This window comes from Natrix helvetica (assembly GCF_964273705.1).
Source record: "Natrix helvetica genome assembly, chromosome: 13".
NCBI classification, from domain to species: Eukaryota; Metazoa; Chordata; class Lepidosauria; order Squamata; family Natricidae; genus Natrix; species Natrix helvetica.
The window spans coordinates 3,109,791-3,131,621 of record NC_138557.1 but is presented as its reverse complement, the minus strand read 5'-3'; the positions used below and the strand labels follow the sequence as shown (position 1 = coordinate 3,131,621).

General features: G+C 43.9%; 1 protein-coding gene across 2 annotated transcripts in view; it reads right to left on the bottom strand.

The window, feature by feature from the left end:
* SDK1 (sidekick cell adhesion molecule 1) overlaps positions 1-21,831 on the bottom strand; it is a 363,040-nt gene that overhangs the window by 128,563 nt on the left and 212,646 nt on the right. For both annotated transcript variants that reach the window (XM_081965817.1, XM_081965816.1), the window contains exons 9-14: positions 18,452-18,646; positions 15,879-15,995; positions 15,574-15,741; positions 14,797-14,899; positions 12,387-12,563; positions 716-852 (exon numbers count right to left, since the gene is read on the bottom strand). In XM_081965817.1, the coding sequence (XP_081821943.1) occupies positions 716-852; positions 12,387-12,563; positions 14,797-14,899; positions 15,574-15,741; positions 15,879-15,995; positions 18,452-18,646 (897 nt within the window). The remainder of the gene's footprint in view (positions 1-715; positions 853-12,386; positions 12,564-14,796; positions 14,900-15,573; positions 15,742-15,878; positions 15,996-18,451; positions 18,647-21,831) is intronic.

Below are 21,831 nucleotides of genomic sequence, written 5' to 3'. Positions count from 1 at the left end.
TACAAAGCACAAGCGAGGTGCATGTATTTGATGGGCACTGAGATATGCTGGCAGATTATGATGTTATCAAATAAAATCATAGGATTTGTCTGACAGCGTGTGAGAGTTCAGGAAAAAAAAAACCCATCACTTCATCCTCTCCAGGATTACCAAAGCAATTTTTGTAGGATATTATCAAATCTCTGCTGAGCTTCTTACTGAATTTTAGAGGTGAATTATTACATTTTCCAGTTGACAATCCTGCCTTAGTCAATCGGTTAGATTCCGGGAAAGGTTTATATGCTGGATTGCTTCTGACCACTCAGAATGGGAAAATAGAATAGAATAGAATAACAGGTTGGACCGGACCCTGGAGGTCATCTAATCCAACCCCCTGCTCAGGCAGGAAACCCTACAACACTTCAGACAAATGAATATCCAACATCTTCTTAAAAACTTCCAGTGTTGGAGCATTCACAACTTCTGGAGGCAAGTTGTTCCACTGATTAATTATTCTCACTGTCAGGAAATTTCTCCTTCGTTCTTAGTTCTAAATCTTATCCAGTTTTGCACAGAATACCGATCAGAAACACAATTAAACAATGGAGGCACCAGACATTGGTTGTTAAAAAGGGAATTCAGAAGCAACGCAAAGACGCCAGGCACTTTGTTCAGGATCTAAGCGGAAGCTAAATGTAGATATCGGAGGTGAAGGGAGGTCTCGGCCATCACTTACTGTTCTCAGAGACTTCGACGATGTAATGCAGAACCGGACTGTTTCCATCAAAGGGTCTCACCCAGGAGAGAATGACACTGCGGCTGAAGGAGGAATTCAGAGCGGCAAACAGGTTCTGTGGCGGATGGGGCAGCTCTCTGTGGAAATACAACACCTGTTATTCCTCGCGATTTGGATCAGCAAGTAGAGGTTTGATAAAGAAATCTGCCTAGCCGAAGGATGCCGAGATGGTTACAAGTGGACAGGAATAATGACCAAGTCAAGTAACATTGGAACGCTGCTGAGTCGGGTTTCTAATTATGATTTAATGCTTAAGCAGCTAATGACACTGCCGTTTAACATAGGGGTAAAAGCCAATTTTCACATTTAGAGTAGGATAGAAAAACAGAGTGGGAAGGGACCTTGGAGGTCTTCTAGTCCAACCCCCTGTTTAGGCAGGAAACCCTATAGCATTTCATGGGTAATGGAAGCAACATGGTCCATATATTGTTTTATATGGGGAGATTTTGTTTTTAAATCAAAAAGCTGTAAAACATTGGAGCAGACGATCAGAGTGATGGAACAGGGCAGAGTGAGGATTTAAATCAGAATTGTTAATACTCAGGCAAGCAGAAAACATCCCGGCTCTTTGTGGAGAGTTTTAAATTTCACTTAGGGTGGTGGAGATCAACCATTTTAAAGGAATCATTAGGACAGATCAGGGTTGGTAGATCTGTAATAACATAATTGGGATTAAAAGAACGTTCCTGCAGAGCAAATGAAAATGCCCATAGATATTGCATAATAAAGATTAAATAGAATACAGTCCTGGGGGAAAAATACCATTTAAGACAGGATTTCTAAAAATGCACGGGATTAAGCACGCATACACCTGTCTTCTTGGAAAGATGAAGAAAAGGAAAGGAAACACATTGTTTCTTTATCTGAAAAGCATCAGGAAAGCTTTTTGCAAATTAAGGCAACCAAATATCTTCAATCTAAGGCAGAAGCCAGGATCCTAAGAAGATTTTGGGGGTTCAGTTTTATTCACATGATCTAGAATAGAATAGAATAAGGAATAGAATAGAATAATAGAATAGAATAGAATAATAGAATAGAAAGAATAAGGAATAGAATAGAATAAAGAATAGAATAAGGAATAGAATAAGGAATAGAATAGAATAAGGAATAGAATAGAATAAGGAATAGAATAAGGAATAGAATAAAATAGAAAGAATAAGGAATAGAATAGAATAGAATAAAGAACAGAATAAGGAATAGAATAAAATAGAATAAGGAATAGAATAAAATAGAAAGAATAAGGAATAGAACAGAATAGAATAAAGAACAGAATAAGGAATAGAATAGAATAGAATGCCTACACCCTTCCCTATAAGCAATCGATCTAACAATGGATTGGTAGCTTTGCAGAGCACAAGGAAGTGAGGAGAAAGCCAGAACATTGATTGATTGATTGCTTTCTTTTCTTTAAACCCTGACAGCCGGAGGAGAAGAACAGCGGTCCGAATCTTATTTCAAACTCTTAAGTTATCTCTGCAGATAACACACCTTGATTAATCTCCTTTATCAAAGGAAGGTGCAACCCACCCAAGAATTTAGCCCTGAACGCTCTCCGGAAGTCTCCTCTCAATATCAATTATTGCTGATCCTCGCTACTCAGACGGAAAACAGAGTAATTGTACTTGACATCCTTAATTTAAATCTGCACTCGTGGCTTTTCATATTTTATGAAGCCGATGCATACTTAAGAGCTATCAGAAGCCTCAGCGTGGCCATCTCTGTAAACAAAAGCATTTCCAGCTAGGGGCCGGTTTAAAACCGGAGCTGTAAAAAAGCCGGGCTCTGCATTTCAGAGGGGGCTTGCAGTGGAGACAAGAACTTAATTTGGCACCGCCGAGGATGTGGCTCCTTACAACCTTGGCCTTAACTAAAGAACTAAATTAGATTCGCGTGGGTGAGAGGAATGCCTGAAAGGGAACAGGTTCTGCTCCTGACTGTTCATTAAATTCCAAATGAAAAGGGCTACTACCTGTTCAACAAAGATGGAGGCGATAGGAAGCCTTTGCAACGGTTCTAAGCGATTGTAAAGAATGGGGAGCTACCGGATGCAAATCATAATTTCTAGGAATGCAGATCGTTGCGTTCTTACAGTTATATCTGTCTGAGAGCCACTTGGGAATACCTAAGTCAGCAACTTTATTGTTTAATGCCTATGTGACAAGAACCTCCTGCCAGACTGCTTCCTTTTCCCTGGGAATGACCAGATAAGGGAGATCAAGGTTAGGCCTCTTATTAGCTGTGCAAGGATTCCAAGCTAGGTCCTTGTTTGACACCACCCCCCTTTCCGGCCCGCCTGGCAGTTTTCCAACATAGCTGGAGTTCAAGGCATGGATGTACCCCAGGGGTGTCAAACTGGAGGCCCTGGGGCCGGATTTAGCCCATGGGGTGCTTAGATCACCCTGGAAACAGCAAAGGACTGGTCGCAGTGCCTCTGCCAGCGAAAACAGAGCTCGGGAGGGCAGTGGGTGGCCTTCCTGAGCCAGGGGTGTGTTGCTCCTGGCATTACTGCCAGTTCAGTGCTCACTTTGATCACACGCACTCCAGACACACGCTCCACACACATGCGCATTTGCACAAAAATAGGTCTGCGCATGCGCACAATATTAAAAAAAGAAAAAAATTGTGCAATTACGATTGCTCTGCGCATGCGCAGAAATGAAAATCAAGATGGCGGCCCCGTAGGAGAACTGGTTCAGGGGCGTGGCAGGCCTGGATTGCTGCCAGTTCAAGCGACCCAGGCTGCCAAACCACGACCGGTTCAATCAAACCGGTCTGAACTGGTAGGAACCCACCTCTGTCCTGAGTTCCATTTTCGCTGGCAGAGGGTTGCAGGATGCTGTTGTAGCCGAAAACAGAGCTCAGGAGCCCGTTTTCGCTGGCAGAGCACTTGGTTCCCCACAGGCATCCCTGACACGAGTGACATCGAGCTGGCCGTGCCCCCCCCCAGCCCCCACGAGGTCAAACACAACCCTGACCTGGATCCCAATGAAATCGAGTTTGACACCCCTGATCTACCTGAACAAACATGCTCAAGTTCAACAGCCAAAAAAGCTGAAAGATTTTTGTATAATCCAGTGAATTTACAACCGGTGCATCGATTGGAATCCGTTTCACACCGCTCCAACCCCAGTTTGAGTTACAGCTGGCCCTTCTTCCAAAGCGTGCAGAGTTTCTGCAGAAAAGCTGTGAAAACTGTCAAACAAGCTGCCTAATTATGCAAAACAAAAGATGCAAGCACACACTGAGAGCGCGGTTGTTAGCGGAGAGAGGCTGCCGATGCGCCCAATATATGTGTGACGGTGACGGCATGAAAGTCTAACCGGTTTTCGCGGGCTAGGTACGTCTTTCAAGGTGAGAGGTGGCCTTTCATTTACTTTTCTGGTAATTGAGGATGTCCTCTTAAGCAGGCTTAGAAAACAGGTTCTTCGGGGCGGCTAAAATCGATGGGGATTTGGTTTTACCTACTTCAAATTTCAATCTCAAAGGAGAAAAGCAAAGGGATTTTTTTTGACTCCTGAAACACAACCTCAATCTTCTCTGCGTTATTTAGGAAAACATGCTGGATCCTTAAGAAGACTGCACCAGCTAATGTTTTCTAATAATTCTGAGTTCACTTATTATGTCTATCCGTGTATTACGGAATTGCAAAATAACAGAGTTGGAAGGGAGGTCTTGGAGATCCAACCCCACCCCACTCGAGCAGGAAACAAATCCCTCAAATTCTCTTTTAGAATTTCCTGGTGAACCAGGAAACTTTCCTGCAAAGATTAAGCTCATTTAAGGTTGATATTGTTGTGGCCCGCCAGCGGCCAGCAGAGCTGGCAGCAGAGTCAGATAGTGAGGAGGTTGGGGAGGAGCATGGGCCAGTCCTGGAGTCTGGGGAAGGCTCAGACGAGGGCTCTGCATCGGAGGAAGAGATGGGACAGAGGCCATCTGGCAATGATCAGGTGCCTATGGAGCTAGACAGCAGTGAGGCAGAGGAACAGCTGGAGCCTGTTCCCAGTGTGCGCCTGCGCAGAGCTGCCAGGAGAAAAGAACAGCTCAGAAATCAGGGTAGACTTGGGAGTAAAGTCACAGGTGGAAGGTGATAAAAGAAGAACAAAAGGGGAGGGGGCTTTTTCAGGAAAGAATTCATTCATTCTGTCATTAGATTCGTTTCAGGAGTGTGAAGATCTGTCCGTAAATCTCAGAGACTCTGTGCCCAGTATTTCCTTGCAAAGCACTTCATTTGGCAAATATTTACATGACAGCTTTCCAAGCTAGATAAGCTCTGTGGTCATAAATACTCCTTTGAAAGACTGTTTGTCAGACTTTGCACAAGGTGAATGAGAGGAATTCACATTCATTTAATAAAGGGGGTTTTGTCGGGACCAGGAATCTGCTTCATGCTTTTTGGGGAAGCCTAGGTCAGAACAGATATCTCAGCCAATGTATTAATAAAGTTGGGAGCCCACCTCCCCCCGCTCAAGCAGGAGACAAATTCCTCAAATTCTCTTTTAGAATAAGACTTCCTGCAAAGATTAAGCTCTTCTAAGGTCAATATCTCAGCCAATGTATTAATAAATACATTGGCGGAGAGATCAACCTTAGAATAGCTTAATCTAGAAGAATCTGAACTGCTGCCCGCTAATTCACAGTATATTGACCGTGATGACTTGGAAAGAATGGACTTCATGGTCCAGCACATATGGTAGGCATCAAAGTGAAAAACCTGGTAGGTTTTAAACGGTCACAGTATTGCAAAGTCCGTTCTTCAGTTATATTCGGCATGCAATAATAGCAAAATGTTAAATGGTCTTTTCAGTTAAATATGGCGTTAATCTCAGAGACCATAAAACGTGAAAATAATGAACTGGGGCCTTGTGTCATCTGTAACTGTCTGCAGCCACTCATGCCTACGTACGTTAAGCCCTTAAAGGTAAAATCACTGGGCGTGCAAGAAACATTTCTCATCAGAAACACGGATGGGAAAAGGAAAGATAATTCCAGACCAAGAAAATGTCCTGGGCTTTCAATTCCACCTAGACGTGGGTATTAATTTGAAAAAAATCATTTTTTTTACTACCAGTTCTGTGGGTGTGGCTTGGTCGGCATGGCAGGGGAAGGATACTGTAAAATCTCTATTTCCTCCCCACTCCAGGGGAAGGATACTGCAAAATTCCCATTCCCTCCCACTCCTGGGGAAAGGATACTGCAACATCCCCATTCCATCCCACTCCTGGGGGAAGGATACTGCAAAATCCCCATTCCCTTCCCACTCCAGGGAAGGATACTGCAAAATCTCCACTCCCTCCCCACTCCAGGGGAAGGATACTGCAAAATCCCCATCCCATCCCCACTTTGGGGTCAGCCAGAGGTGGTATTTGCCAGTTCTCCAAACTACTCAAAATTTCCGCTACCAGAACCTGTCAGAACTTGCTGGATTTCACCCCTGGTATTAACCATTATTAATTTCAGGCGAACAAATGTTTTGATGTCGTGCACCAAAGCACAGAAAAGATTGCAAGTACAGTGAGTAAAAAAAATTTTTTTTTAAATGAGCTGCTTTTACAGTCGTGAACTCTGATGGGTTGATTTGATTGAAGCCTATGAAATTATTTGCCAATTAATGAAATCTCAGATAAGGGGCAAATCTTCATCAGGGTATCTTTGCCTGTCAAAATGAGGAAGTAACATATCCTTCCACTCAACACTATCACACTGCCCTTAAAATAGACACCCAAAGTAAGTGCTATTATTAAATCCTTTCTGCTTTAGGCAAATGTGTTGCAGATATTTAACAAATCCTCACTTGACGAGAGCAAAGAGAATTTCTAACTATAAATAAGACATCTCTTCATCTACTGGCAAGAAGTTTCAAGATGCTATCAAATTAGGTGTTTGTTTTTTTTTGAAAAAAAATCTCCTTTTCAGTTTTGGACTTGTGTGGGTTTTTTTTTTGTTTTGTTTACATAAGCTTGATGTTTTGGATACCAATCTTAAAACAAGGTATTTTAAGGCAACGGGATGGTTTCCAGTTTAGCTATTTAGGTGCTCTGCCTAGGAAATCAACTGGAGCTGGACAAAAACTTAGAGAAAATAAACCCAACAGATTTGCACGTACGTTGGGGTTTTCATATTAGCAGCAGCCTGAACATTTCATGAGTTTTTATTCTTGATCCAATGAACATTTTTCTTAGCCCTTCCTGCCCTGGATTACTGCAATAGCTACTGATGGAATTGAGTGAATATATATTCCCTACTGCCCAGGTGATAAGATAGCAATAGCACTCAGACTTATATCCCGCTTCACGGTGTTTTCCAGCCCTCTCTAAATGGTTTACAGAGTCAGCCTATCTGGAGACAATCTGGCTCCTCATTTTACCCACTTCAGAAGGATGGAAAGCTGAGTTAACCTTGAGCTTGGAGAGATTCGAACTGTCCAATTGCAGTCAGCCGACAGTCAGCAGAGGTACTCTCAGGGGTTTACAGAGTCAGCCTCTCGCCCCCAACAATCTGGACCCACCTCGGAAGGACGGGAGGCTAAGTCAATCTTCGGAGTCCAGAGAGGATGAAAAACAGTCTTCTCGGAACTTCTGGAAGGCCAGAAACTGGCTCCAGAGAGCCAGAGAGAGGACAAAAATGCCCCCCTCCGCCATGGTGCAGGAGACTGACCAGTCCACGCCCACCATGGCCACAGTCACGCCCACTCAGCAACTGGGCAGAGAACCCATTGCTAAAATTTTTTGAAACCAACCCTTGGTGGCATCAAGCTGGCCTCACCCACCCAGTTGGCCATGCCCACCCAGCTCCCGGAGGTCAACCGGAGCCTTGATGCAGCCCTAAATGAAATTGAGTTTGACACCCCTGCTCTAAATCATGAAATTGGAGAACCTCTAGATCTTCTACATGAAGCTCAGTGGCTTCTCAACGGAACGTGGGCCTCCCTTGATGACGCTTCTCTTGCTTTCCTATCAGTACCGCTTAAGACCAGCTACTTATTTTGGAAAGCTGTCTCGTTCGCACAACACATGTTTTCTGTGGTATAAATAACCTAAGGAAACCATCTGAGATCTGATTCTGTTTCCCCCCATGCACTCAGAATATAAGGCATCAGGCAAGGAGCCCTCCCCTCCCTTTGCACCGTGCGAGCCTGCACATGTGTTTTTCTACCACTGCAGGTAATTTTAGATACAGCAGTAATTTTTCTTTCCTGCATAATAGCCCACCAGAGAGATTGGAAATTACTTTAAAAAAAAAACACCACCCTCTTCTCTATTGTATGGAAAAGATAATCTGCTTTCTGCCTGACTTCTTCTTAATTGTTCTCACTCAGATGAAGCGTGCAAATAAAAGGAGCGCAAATGGTACAAGCAGTCAATGCAACTGAAGAAATATGTAGAAGCCACAACAGTGTGGGGGGGGGGGATTTTTTAAATAAAAAAAATCACCGGGTGTCATTGAGAGTTGTGCTAGTATGCATTCCTGAGAGCTGTTCTTATGGAGTCTCTTTTATTGATGGGGAAATTTGAACTGGTTTGGTTGACATTGCTGGCACTTGTGTTTTTGTCTCCTCTTTGTGTGGCTCTCATTGTGTTTGCGTTTTGACTGTACTTCGGCGGCATTTCTATGGACGCATGGTTGAGGACTGTTTCCTACTGTTCGATATCGGGAAACTGAGGTAGACAAGGAGTGATGGGAGAGGAAATGGCTTGAGGAAGAAAGTGCGCACACTGGGAACAGGCTCCAGCTGTTCCTCTGCCTCACTGCTGTCTAGCACTGAAGGCAACTGATCATTGCCAAACGGGCTGAGCTCCGTCTCTGATGCAGAGGCCTTGTCTGAGCCTTACCCACTCTCCAAGACTGGTCCATGCTCCTCCCCAACCTCCTCACTGTCCGACTCTGCTGCCAGCTCTGCTGGTGGGCCACAAACCCCACTTCTTTCTAGCACTGATGGCATTATCTAGTTGGGTTGTACAATGCCTTCAAGAAAATCACCAAATTCAGAGAGCACCATGGATCTCATACAAGAGAATTATGCTAAGGTCTCTGAAAACCAGCCTAGTTTGTAGCAGGGCATGTTCTCTACGCAGAAGGCCTCAAATCCAATTGTGGGCAACCTTGGTTAAGACTGCAAGGCTGGCAGAGATCCCAGTTGGTGGACACCCAGTCAGGATGAGAAGGTAATCGAAGCTGTTGAGTCACGGGCCTGGAATGTCTTTGCCCTTTAAAGGTTTTGCAAGGGTTTACATCCCAAGTGTCAGGTTAAAAGTTCTCAACGGGCACAGGAGATGTCAAACTGCAAATGACAGCTGCGCCAATCCTTGGCAAGAGGGTTCAGAACATGCCGGAGCATATACCAGAGGCCTCCAACCTTGGCAACTTTAAGACCTGGCTAGGGAATTCTGGGAGTTGAAGTCCACAGGCCTTAAAGTTACTAAGGCTGAACACCCTTGCAAATACGCTCTGCTTCTCCTTTTCCAATTATTAAAGCAGCCGCATCTGTGAAACAGTGAAGCCAAATGTCTGTTGATGCACAAACAGGCTGGGCCAGCTGGGAACTGCTTTGGCAGCAGCTGCGCAAGCCCGGAACAGGCCCGTCTGCTTTAACAATTCAAAAAGAGGTGTGCGGTATGCTCCCTTGTGCTTTCCGAAGTTTTCTTTCAAAGGATTTACGCAGCCGTACAGTAGACAATCCGGAATCGGCTTCTAATGGGCTTCTTCATTGCAACCCTGCTGTCAACTCTAATGCGAACCTGGCTGGGGCCACTTTGGAGGCTTCAGGGTTGCCACAATGCGAAGAAAGGACAAGGAGGGGAAACATAGGTAGATGGGGGGGGGGGGAGGTTTGTAGCCAAAACAAAATAGTTTCCTATGGGAACCAAGGACATTCCAACAGGTGGCTGGAGAGAGGAGGAGCACAGTAATAAGGTATTAGCCCTTTACCCATCTCGCCACAGGGCACCTGGGAAGAAGCAAGGCTCAACCAAATTTGGACTCAAAGCACAGCCTAGAGAGTTGCCCCTGCATGATCCCATGGGAGTCTGACAACCAATCAGAATACAAGCTCAAGATCAAAGGCCAGAGGGGGCATAAAACCAGGGGACTTTCAGCATCTCTGTCTCTTTTTCTACTTCACCCAACATCTGGAAGCTTGGAATCCCCCTTTTCTGTTCAGGAGTTCAAGCCATGTAATCCTGTCCACCATTAAACCACCCTTCCAAGCAGCCTCCATGTTTCCAGGGTCTTTCCCCCCCACTTGGAACTGAACCCAGGAGGACATTTCTCCCAACACTATATAGCCAAGAAAATATACCAGAAAATATCACTAAACAATATCTAGAAACCAACAGCTGGGGAGTTCAAAAGAGGAATCGATCTACGCTCTTCAGAAATCTAAGATAGGTTGTAATAAACTTCGACCATGCACAGGTTGACCGGTTGACCAAGGAGCCTTCATGAGAAGGTTAGGCACAGTGAGCTAGCAAAAACGGATATTGTTCTCTCCAAAAACGCATGGACATTCTAAGATTCTAGAAATGATCGCACTAAGAAATTCCTCTGTCCTGCTGCACAAAACACTCTGATTCTTTCACCACTTGCTTTTGTGGCTCCAACGGAAGAAATCCAGCCAAGGAGCGATGAATTGAAGCTCCTTTCAGTTTAACGAGAACGTTTGAATAGTGGGGGGGGGGAAAGTAGGCAAATGCAACTCTTAACAAGCAAAATCTCATGGAGGGAGGAATGCTGGGTGTTCAAGAGACCAAAGGACCTGGGCATCTTGAGAGAAATGTTGGCTTGTTAGAAACACATTTTCTGATCAATTCGTGAACTGCAATAATAAGATCCAATCATCTTGCAATTTCGTCTTGCAATTTAACATGACGTGCAGCACTTCAGGCAGGTGCAAATACATTTTGTTTGTGGGAGGGGGGAACACACACACACACACACACATTCAACTTTTTTATATTGTTGTCACGTACACAGATTCAAGTCTGCTTCCTTTGTGGGGCTGGCTGTATATTCAAAACGAACAGTTAAAGAGGAGATGTTTAATCCAAGTAATTCTCAACTTGCAACCATCTGTTTGATTAGGGGACTGGAGGCTAAAACATATGAAGAATGGTTGAAGGAATTAGGCATGGCTAGTCTAGTGTAGAGAAGGACCAGGGGAGACATGATGGCAGTCTTCCAATATTTGTGGGGCTGCCACAGAGAGGAGGGGGTCACGTTATTTTTACATGGCACCCAAAGGCCAGACAAGGAAAAATGGATAAAAACTGATCAAGGAGAGATTCAACCTGGAAATAAAGAGGAACTTTCTGACAGTGAGAACAATCAACCAATGGAACAGAAGTTGCCTTCAAAAGTTGTGGGACCTTCATCACTGGAGGCTTTCAAGAAGAGACTGGACACCATAAAAAAGAGGTTGAGTCCCTAGAAAGAGTGCAGAGAAGAGCAACCACGATGATTAGGGGACTGGAGACTAAAACATATAAAGAATGGTTACAGGAACTGGGCATGGCTAATCTAGTGAAGAGAAGGACCAGGGGAGACATGAGAACAATCTTCCAATATTTGAAGGGCTGCCACAGAGAGGAGGGGGACAACCTATTTTCCAAAGCACCTTAAGGTAGAACAAGAGATAATGGATGGAAACTGATCAAGGAGAGATTCAACTTAGAAATAAGGAGGAACTTTCTGACAGTAAGAGCAATCAACCCATGGAACAGAAGTTCCCTTCAGAGGTTGTGGGAGCTTCATCACTGGAAGCTTTGAAGAAGAGACTGGGCTGCCATCTGTCAGAAATGGTGTAGGATCTGCTTGGGCGGGGTTTGTGTGGACCAGATGACCTACAAGATCCCTTCCGACTCTATTAATCTGTTAAATGATCTGCTAAAGAGCTCTGATCACATCTAGGCATCTGAGTGGAGAACACATTTTTACAAACTAAGCTATGAATATGACGGAGCTAAGAATTCTCTCTGGCCATTTCAAGAACCTTTGGAGGGAAGTGATCTAATTAACCTTAGAAATACATAAAAAAATAAGGCTAGTCCTGATTAGTAGAGACAACTGTCATGATGAGGACTCCAGCTGGGAAGAAACAGAATTCTGCCTCTTTGTGGAATGATGAATGTTAAACAGAGAGAACTATTAGTATTATTATGTAAACTAGCTTTTCCTGTGTAACTTTATAGTAGCTCATAAAATATTCTGTTCAGGCGATTTAGTTTCATTGATTTTGAAAGCCTTTCTGTGTGATGAATCTCAAGCAAAATTAAAACCTCCAGAGAGGAATACACTCACATAAAAGAAAAGAAAGTCAAAGCTAAGAAAGAGATAAAGGAAGAAGAAACTGCTCATCATTTCACAAGTTTTATAAAAGAGGAGTGGCAGAAGCTGGGGGTGGAGTTAAAGCAGGGATCAGCTAAGAATCCCTTCATAGGCACAAAGAACGTCCAACTTTCCTTGAATTCTGTTGACTTTTACCTAACCTCAAGCAGACGTTGAATGTTGGTTGAGAAAATTCTTGTGTCTAAGAATGATTACCAATAAATCTTTCAAGCAAGGAGCTGATCTTTCACGCCTGCCATTTCCCATCCCAATGTGCTACGCGAGAACTTACATTACTTCCATCCTGGCCACCCGTGAATCATTCCCGCCCGAGGAATTGACTTCGCAGGTGTAGTCTCCGATGTCACCCGACCACGTTTGGCCAATGATGAGACTGCCGTCTTTCTCGATGGTGATTCGGGAGCTGCTGGATGGATTGATGACCACGGTATCCTTCTTCCACGTGTACCTGATGGTCACAGTACCTTGGATTAGTTAAAGTCAACTGTCTATTTTGTTAAACACCATGAATGCGCTGAAATTGCCTGGCAAAACCAAGGTGAATAATTTAAGAGAGGTGGACTTCAACTCCCAGAATCCCCTAGTCAGCCATGCATGCACGCTGGCTGGGGAATTTTGGGAGTTGAAGTCCACCCCTCTCAAATTTGTCCAGTTTTTGACAAAAGCTGTGATAAAGGATGTAACCCTACTTTACAGAGTTCAAATACAAATACCTTAGGTTTTTTTTTTCTTTGAGGTGAGGTGTTTGAGGACAAATTTGAAACTATGGTTGGCAATCTGAACCCCACTAAGTTTTGAAAAAGCAACGAGTTTTCCCTTTTTAGTTGTGTTTTCTTGGCTTCACTAAAAATACCCGGAGTTTGGCCTCAGCTCTACAAACTACCAAGAGCCAAAACTATTCATTTATTTACTGGGGAAGCCCAAAGTTCTATTTCATATTTTAAAATATGTTTTATTCTACGGTGTGATAAGTAACGCCTTCCAAACATAAAGGAACATAAGGTGGGTTTCCTTTCCCCTATGCTGTTGCTAAATATAATCAATAATATATTAAGAAATATCAGAAACTTAAACAGACACAGTCTTTCATGGTGCCTACAAAAAAAAATAGGCGATTTGTGTCATTTCAAAATTCAAGGTCCATGATTTGTGAAGGGCAACAGTGGCTGAGATTAAAGAATAATGTAGAACACTGAAAAATATTTATTATGCCAAACCTTAGAATATTCTCTTTCAAAGCTGCTGCAAAGGTTTCTTAGGCAACAGGTGAAAAATCATCTCTCTTGAAAAATACTGTGTAAATGTTAATTATACTTAGCATGAACTTCTTAGGCTGGTCTATGACTGCAATAAAGATTTGATTAGATTAGGATAAAAGATTGCAGGGAGGGGTTTTTTTTTGGCCTGGCCCTCCTTTTTTTCCCTTCCCTGTCAGTGATTTCAATGTCACACTGTGTAGAATAGAATTCTTGCTTTAAAACCGTTTACAGCGGGACTTGTACTCAGAATCCTACCAGCATTTATGAGAACAAAAAGCATCTAAGATACAGTTTCTTCTTTGGTGAAGTCTATACGTTTCCCCTCCCTTTTTTTTTCTTTTGACAAATGACATTGTTTGATGTTTCCTAAAGGGAATGGAAGCGTTTTAGTTAGATTTGGATATATCTATATTCATTCTTGTGTATGAACGCACAGAGGGAAGTCTTTTGATTCCCCCGCTTGTAGAATTTGGGTAGTTAAAAGAGTCATTTTGTCTGGTGAAGCTTTTGGTTCTTGACGGTTTTTTCTCCGGGAAAAAATAAAATAAAATTCTGAGGCTTCTAAGATTCTCCCCCGAACCGATTTGAAAAACCAATTCCCTTAAATTGCTTTGGGTTTTATTCTCATTAAGGATCGCCTTGTGACAAGTCGGTTTTATTGATATTGTGTTAACCTTGACAGTAAATCATAGGACGTTGTATTGAAATCATGAAGTGGAACATAGCTCATTGTAAATAATGCATATGGTTGCAGCGGAAAAATAAAGAGAACTTGATGTGATTAAGGGCATAACTTACCGTCTCAAATTGGGTTGTTTGGGAAAACCAGACTGAGAAATACCACCCAAGCCAATGCTAATGGGTAGGACAATTAAAGGTAGAAGTAAAGGTTCCCCTTGCACATATGTGCTAGTCATTCCCGACTCTAGGGGGCGGTGCTCATCTCCGTTTCAAAGCCGAAGAGCCAGCGCTGTCCGAAGATGTCTCCGTGGTCATGTGGCTGGCATGGCTCAACACCGAAGGAGCACGGAACGCTGTTCCCTTCCCACCAAAGGTGGTTCCTATTTTTCTACTTGCATTTTTTACATGCTTTCGAACTGCTAGGTTGGCAGAAGCTGGGACAAGTCACGGGAGCTCACTCCATTACGCGGCACTAGGGATTCGAACCGCCGAACTGCCAACCTTTGTGATCGACAAGCTTAGCGTCTTAGCCACTGAGCCACCGCTTCCCCTAAATTGTTAGGACAATTAACTTGGGATAATTGATACAGACCACCACAATCACAAGCAATCTCATCGGCCCAAAGGTGCATTCTCAAGAGGCAACTAAACTACAAAGGAAGTTCAGTTGGCTCTTGAAAAAGCTCCTTGGGGACCACCATGATGGCTGGATGACCGAGAAATACCTTATAGACAACTAACCTGATGGAAATCCTTGGGTCGTGAGCGGCTTCACACTGAAGCATGGCTGTTGTTCCCTTAATGACCGTACTGTCCTCGGGCGGGCGGGCGATAAAAGTGCGGTCTGAAAAAAAGAAAGAAGATGAGCCAAAATTCAGGTCAAATTCCCTGTTTCCATCCCAGTTTGGGGTTTTGCCTTGGTAAGACTACAAGCCTGGGTTGCTCATTATTACCCCTTGGGGTGTCTGTTCTGTTAAGATATAGCCTGTTGTGCCTTAAAATGGCTTCTACCGTACAGCGCCTTGGAATTGCCATGGTAACGGCTTCACAGTACTCCACAAGAGGGCTCCCTCTGGTAAGGGGGAAAATCCAACATTAGAAATTGTGGCGACATTCCTGGAAGGAGGGTTGGGATAAGTAAGTACCCGGGTAACGCCGGGTTATCATCTAGTAATATTAAAAATGGATATCGCTGCAGTATTGCTGTCTCCTTTCCATGTATGTCTGGCTTTTCCCACGTTTATTTGGCTGCCTCCTTAACAAAGGATGAAGAGTGGCAATGAGGGAAGTCTCTGAATGCAGAAGCCATCTTAGAAGACTGTCAAAAACATGCCAAAATAATTGCTTCTTTCTAGGGAAGATTCTTATGGCGGTGCTCCACATTGCTTCTAAACACCATAATCTTATTGCTCAATGCCCACCCGACCCTCGTGACGCAAACACTTTGTCATTAGATTCCGAATTAATCAGCGACAAGGAGAGCTGATTAAGTCAAGATGAAAATGAGCGGGGTCTTACTCCATACGGTGAGAGAGGCAGAGGCGTTGAGGGCGCCTTCGGAGTTGACCGCCCAACAGGTGTAGACGCCGGCGTCTCCGAGAAAGACAGGGGTGATCTGCAGACCTCCGGACTCAAGGAGACGGAACCTGGGGAGCTGAATGGAGCCACTGGCCAGAATCTGATTCCCTGGAACACAGCAAGCGGAAACAGCCTCAGTCCACTTGACTTGCGGCGCGTGAAGAGGTTAATGCCTGGGGATTAATGTCTGTCCTGGGGAACCACCAAAATTGGAGAGGTTTCCTAGCAGAATAGTAAGCATGTACCCCTTTTCCATGCAACGGCGGGCTTTGGGGCTCCAGACACTTCACATCGTAACACGGCGCTCATCCCTTCGGTGATGGTAGCGTCTGCCGGGGGCCAGGTGAACGTGGGCGCGACATCTGGAATCAAAACCAGGGTTTCATGAAAAAAAAAAGTGGGCAAGAGATCCCTTTGAAAGCTCAGGACATTTGGGGAGTTTTTCCACTGAAACAGGACATTGTGATAGCCTCTCGCGCCCCCTCGCAGGGTAGAGCCCCCCCCCTCCATTCATCATCCCTCTCCGAAGAATTCTGCGGCTAGGGATTCTCATCAGGGGCTTTGAGATCAAGCAGAAACAGTGGACTTTCAAGAAGGAAGGATGGATGGATCCAATTAAGCCAGGGCTGTTTAGTCTTCTGTGGGATGGGAAGAAATTTCAGCCTGACACCAGTCTGCAGGAATTAAATGTCAGCCAAAAGAAGTTTCCATTTTGCCCTCTTTCTCCCTTTCATAATGTCTCTCTGCTTCCTCTCAGCCTTTGAGGCAAACATTCTCTGGGGAGAGTCTTATTAGCTCTAGCTCGGAAAAGATTTCAGATGTAAGAGCACTGTGTGAGTTTGGGGGAAGGCCTAATACTCTGATGGCAAACCTAGAGCACGCATGTCCAAAGTGGCACACGAAGCCATGCCTGTTTGTCTTCTGGGTTTCTGGCATGCATGTACACACCATGATCAGCCCTGCTTCACATGCAAGGCAGTGACAAAAACCAGCCTGCTCATGTACCCCGTCCAGCTGATCGTTGGGCACACATATGCGCTAGAACCTGGGTGTTTGGCTTCTCCAAACCATGGTCCTGAGGAGCACACGTGTGATGTTTGCGCACAAACTTTTCAGCTGAAAAGGTTTGCCGTCACTGGCCTAATAAATAGCTAACACCCCCATGGTGCTTTTTTTCAAGGGGCAACTGGACATTCTGGTTTTCCTTCGAAGACGTTTTGCTTCTCATCCAAGAAGCTTCTTCAGCTCTGACTGGGTGGTAGGGAATGGGAGGATCCACCATCCAGACAGGGCTGAAGAAGCTTCTTGGATGAGAAGCGAAATGTCTTCGAAGGAAAAGAAGGAAGTCCAGTTGCCTCTTGAAAAAAGCACCTTGGGGAACAATCGTGATCCAGGGGACTGAGAATCTCCATAGACACTAAACTGGGAAAGTTTAAAAGCAGATGTCCATGCATCCATCCTCCCAGAAACTAGTTCCAGCTGAGAAGATCACAGGTCCTTCTAGCTGACCCTTGCCCCTTTGCACTCAGACAATCCTCCACTCTTCCTTCATCGATATGGAAAACAACCATTATTCTTCGTAATCCCCTTTTTTACCTCAGTGTGGGACCCGTGTCGATTTCCTCATTTCTTTATTACTCCAGAAATGCTAAAGGAGTGATGGTAATAATTTCCCCAACCAATTGCATTGGAAACTCAGGAATAGTTCTGAAGAAGCTTCTGACTCAGCCAGGTTGTTACCCCCCTCCGAACTTTCATAAACTTTCTTTTTGATTTTTGTTTTCAGAACGTAGTTTTCTTTGCAAAAAAATCGACAAAGGATGGATAGGGAAGAGAAGCAGCGCATCTTGTGAGGACAATCGCAGCCGGGGAAGGGATAAAATATGGTGACCACAAAATCTATGTGGAATTTAAATGAGGAAGTCCTGGGAGGGAATGACCCTCCTCCTTTTGCCATTTTACTCCCTTCGTTGGCTCTCCTGGCAGCCTGTCAAATCGCTGCATCCTAAAGCTGTCAGGAGTGTGACATTGCTGGGGAATGGAATTTGATGGCCAGGGACGTCTCTCCCCCATTCTGTGGAGGACAGAAGCGTTCAGCAGCGTGGACAATAGTCTGCATGCTTGAGATGAGAAAACTCCTTTGGAGGTAAAGGGTGGATTATTGCACAAACTTGCAGCTAGGCTGGAAGGAGGGGTCAAGAGAGGATGTAGCTTGGAGTCATATCATATGTCACAAGTGGCGTAAGTTTGGCCTACCCCAAGATCCACGAAGCTTTATCTTGTTATCCCCAAAGGAAGGCAAGTAGTCTGGGGAGATTCTTGTAACATAGGCAATAAACAATAAAGGTATTGACTTAGGCTAGCCACAAGTGGCTCTGGTCACTTGTGCCGGACAGGGTCTCATGAGGTTCTAATCTTGATTGCAGGGAAAGCAATTTCAACAATAGAGGAGTAAATGTGTGGAACACCCTACCTGAACCTATTGTTAGTTCCTCTAACCCCTATACCTTTGACCTTAAGCTGTCTACCGTGGACCTTACGTGTTTCATAAGAAGTCCCTAAGGGGGGGGGGGGGGTTGCATAAACGCACCGGCATGCCTTCCATCCCTGTCCTACTGTCCCATTTATATATACTCTTTTTATGTGTTTATGGCTAAGTTTTGCTTATTTATATCCATTTATTTGTGCCATTTTTTCATGCGTTTTTCATACTTGTTTCCTTGTACTTCTTGACAAATAAATACATCAAATAAAAGTTCTGTAGCAGATGCCCCAAAACCTTGTCTTAATTTCCCCACCTGTGACATTCCAAACTTACTGGTGACCTCAAGGTAGGCATGGGTCTCTATCTCGCCAACCTCGTTCCTTGCGAAACACTGGAAGATTCCGGAATCTTCTGGCTGCGCTCGCCGGATCTGAAGAGTCCCGTTGAGTAGCACCGTGTAACGAGGATGGACCCGTTGGCTGATGGGGACCGCGTCCTTATACCAAGCTAGAATAGGCTGTGGGATGCCTGCATGGAGACCCGTGGAGGAAAACTCGGTCAGATATGCACTCTCTCCGTGTGTGGCTTTATCTTCATCTCAGCCCCACTTTTGATGGAAATACTCTGCTCATTAAAATACAGGTAGTCCTCAAATTATAACAGTTCATTTAGCATTTAACATCACTGTGTTTGAAGTTATGACAGCACTGACCAAGGTGACTTATGACCATTTTTCACACTTACGATTATTACAGTATCCCCCACAGTCATGGGATCAAAATTCAGACGCTTGACAACTGATTTATATTTATGTTGATCACAGTGTCCTGGGGTCACGAGATCTCCTTGTCTGATAAGCAAAGTCCAGGGGGAAGCCGGGTTCACTTAACAACCGTGTCACTAACTTAACAACTGTAATTTGCTTAAGAACTGTAGCAAGGAAGGTCATAAAATGCGGTGAAACTCATTAAATAAATGGTTTACTTAGCAACAGAAATGGTGGGCTCAACTGTGGTCATAAATCAAGGATCACCTGTAATTGATTTAAGGTCTGCTTTAGGGAATCGGGATCATTTGCTGGAGGAATCACCATGATAAGGGCTCTGAACTTCCTGCTCACTGTATCTTAGGAATATACGATCTTCTCTATGGACAAATGAGGAATGGGGTATCTTAGCATTATTATAATTTCAATTGATGGCTTTACTGTCTTGGGAAATATTAATCCAGCTCAGCTTTTTTTTATAATGAACCTTTTTTTGATCCTCCTCTGCTAAAATATCCATGACTGGGAGAGGCATGGGAACAAGGTCAGCCAATGAATAGGCGTAGCAACAAGGTCAGCCAATGGAAGCTGAAGCAGCTAGGGGCCAGGGCATGGTTTAGCCTGCAACTTTCTGAGTCTGTGCAGAGAATTGAAACGGAAACTTAAGGGAGTCTGCTGCTCGGAGAAGTAAACTAGCAGCCTGCCTGGGCTTGTCTGCTGAAACGAAACTAATTGCTAGTGTTTGCCTGTAACTCTCCTGCCTTGGGTTCACTTGGAAGAAACAGCTGTTGGTGTTGTACATTTATTCCTCTATTCTTATGTATATTAAAGAAGTTAATGAATCCAGCTGCATCAGTTATCTGTGTGTGCTTTCTGGATTTGAATTTATGCAACAAACTCTGAAATCCTCCCCTTTGCGACATCTGGAACAACTGTCTTCATTTCTCTCCCCCAAATATGGACGCTTAAGAAAGTGCTGTAAATATAATTTATCAAGTTGCATCCTATTAAGAAGAAATCAATGCCTTATGAACTCAAAAGTCAATAGAATAAATGTCATTCTATGTAAAATTCCTGTCTTCGGTTTACTTGTCTTTCTATTCAGATGGAAAGTTGATATTATTTTTCCAAAATAATACAGAGACAAATGAGAAAAGAAGGGCTCGGAAAACGAAGGAGGAAATTTAGTGGCGATAAAACTATTTCTGCACTAGGATGTAATCAGTTCCTGAAATCGTACTTGAAGCTTCCATTTTGCTAGAATAATAAAGCCATTTATTGTCTTTAAAAAATCACCTTCTGTGCGCTTGGTATTTATTTGCGACAAAGTAGATGCAATACAGCGCTGTGAAATATAATATGGCTTAAAGTTTACACCGAAAGCTCATTCACAGAATTCTGATTGTCAGAATTCTTAGCACAAAGCACAATTTACTTCATGAAAGTGCTGCAATCTCAAATTACTACAGACTGAGTCATGAGGAAGCAGATAATGCAAAAATGAAATAGTCATCCAAGACAGGAGGGGGAAAAAAAAGGCTGGAAATAGCTTGAAGCTTGAATAACAATAATTCTTTATATTGTAAAAGGAACATAATAGAATTAAATCTAGTATTTGGCTTATTCCCTAAATCCCCTCTGACTTATTAACTTAATAATATTAATTTTAAAAAATCAGCGGGGATGCTAATTTTTCAACTGTAACCACAACTGCTGAAATTCCCTTCTTCCCGTGTCTGAGCATCCTAAAAAGAAGGACAAAATGTCCAATCATGCTTCGTCGTTGCAAAGAAAGCCATGGAGGCCTTCTCAATCAAATGAGGCTGATTTTAGGTAGCAGCGCATCAAGCCATGGGAAAGCCATTAATCACCGGTGTTCCTCAAGGGTTCAAGATACATGAAAACCTGAGACATCTGAGTAAATTTAACTACATAAATTGCATCCGTCAGGTGGGGATAGAAATGGGTTTTTTTTAAGAGTGCTTTTAGATCCATGGGGGGGGGGGGTTCTAGGAACAAGCGGACTGCTGGGTCAAGTAGAGAAAACCATGTGAGATTTTAGAAGGGAGGGCAGCCAATTCCCAGTGTGCGCAGAATTGCCAGATGAAGGGAAGAGCTAAAGAACAGGGGTCAACTTGGGCGTAAGGCCACAGGTGGATGATAAATGGCCCCTCCCAGAGGAAATAAAAGAGGAGCGAAAGGGGAGTGGAGTTTGCAGGAGACCATTAGTTCGCTTCATTGGTTCGGGACTCTCCGAGGCTCCAAGTTCTGCAGATCTCAGTCTGGCAGCTCTCCAAGCCAGATAAGGTCTGTGACTGTAAATCCTCCTTTGAAAGATTTTGCTGGATGTGAATGAGCAGAATTCACAGTGAATTAATAAAAGGGTTTTTGCCGGGACCAGGAGTTTGCTTCATGCTCTCGGGAAGCCTCGGTCAGAACACACTCAAAGACAGAGGGGCATCTTGAGATCATCGCACCTTTCCGGCCTCTGCTATTTATATTGGATCGTTGGGAGGGAAAGGGTGTTTTTTTTTAAACGACTAACACAAACATAAATAAATTTCAATTGGTTGCGCAGCCCCATCTGATCATAACCAGGAACATTTTTTTTTTAAAAAAGCATAAAAAAATAAAAGCAGGTAGCCCTCCATCTTAGAACCATTTGTTTAGTGACAAAGTTATGATGGCAATGGAAAATGACTTGCGACCAGTCCTCGTACTTACAACTGTTGTAGTATCCCCATCATCATGGGATTAAAATTTGAGTTCTTGGCAACCGGCTTGTATTTATGACGATTGCAGCATCCTGATGGTCAGTTGCGACCGTCTCAAGTGGCTTCCGACTAGCAAAGTCAATGGAGGAAGCCAGGATTCACTTAGTGACCGGATGAATCCCTTAACAACCGCATTGATTGGTTTAACTACCAATGGTGGCCAAATTGGGCAT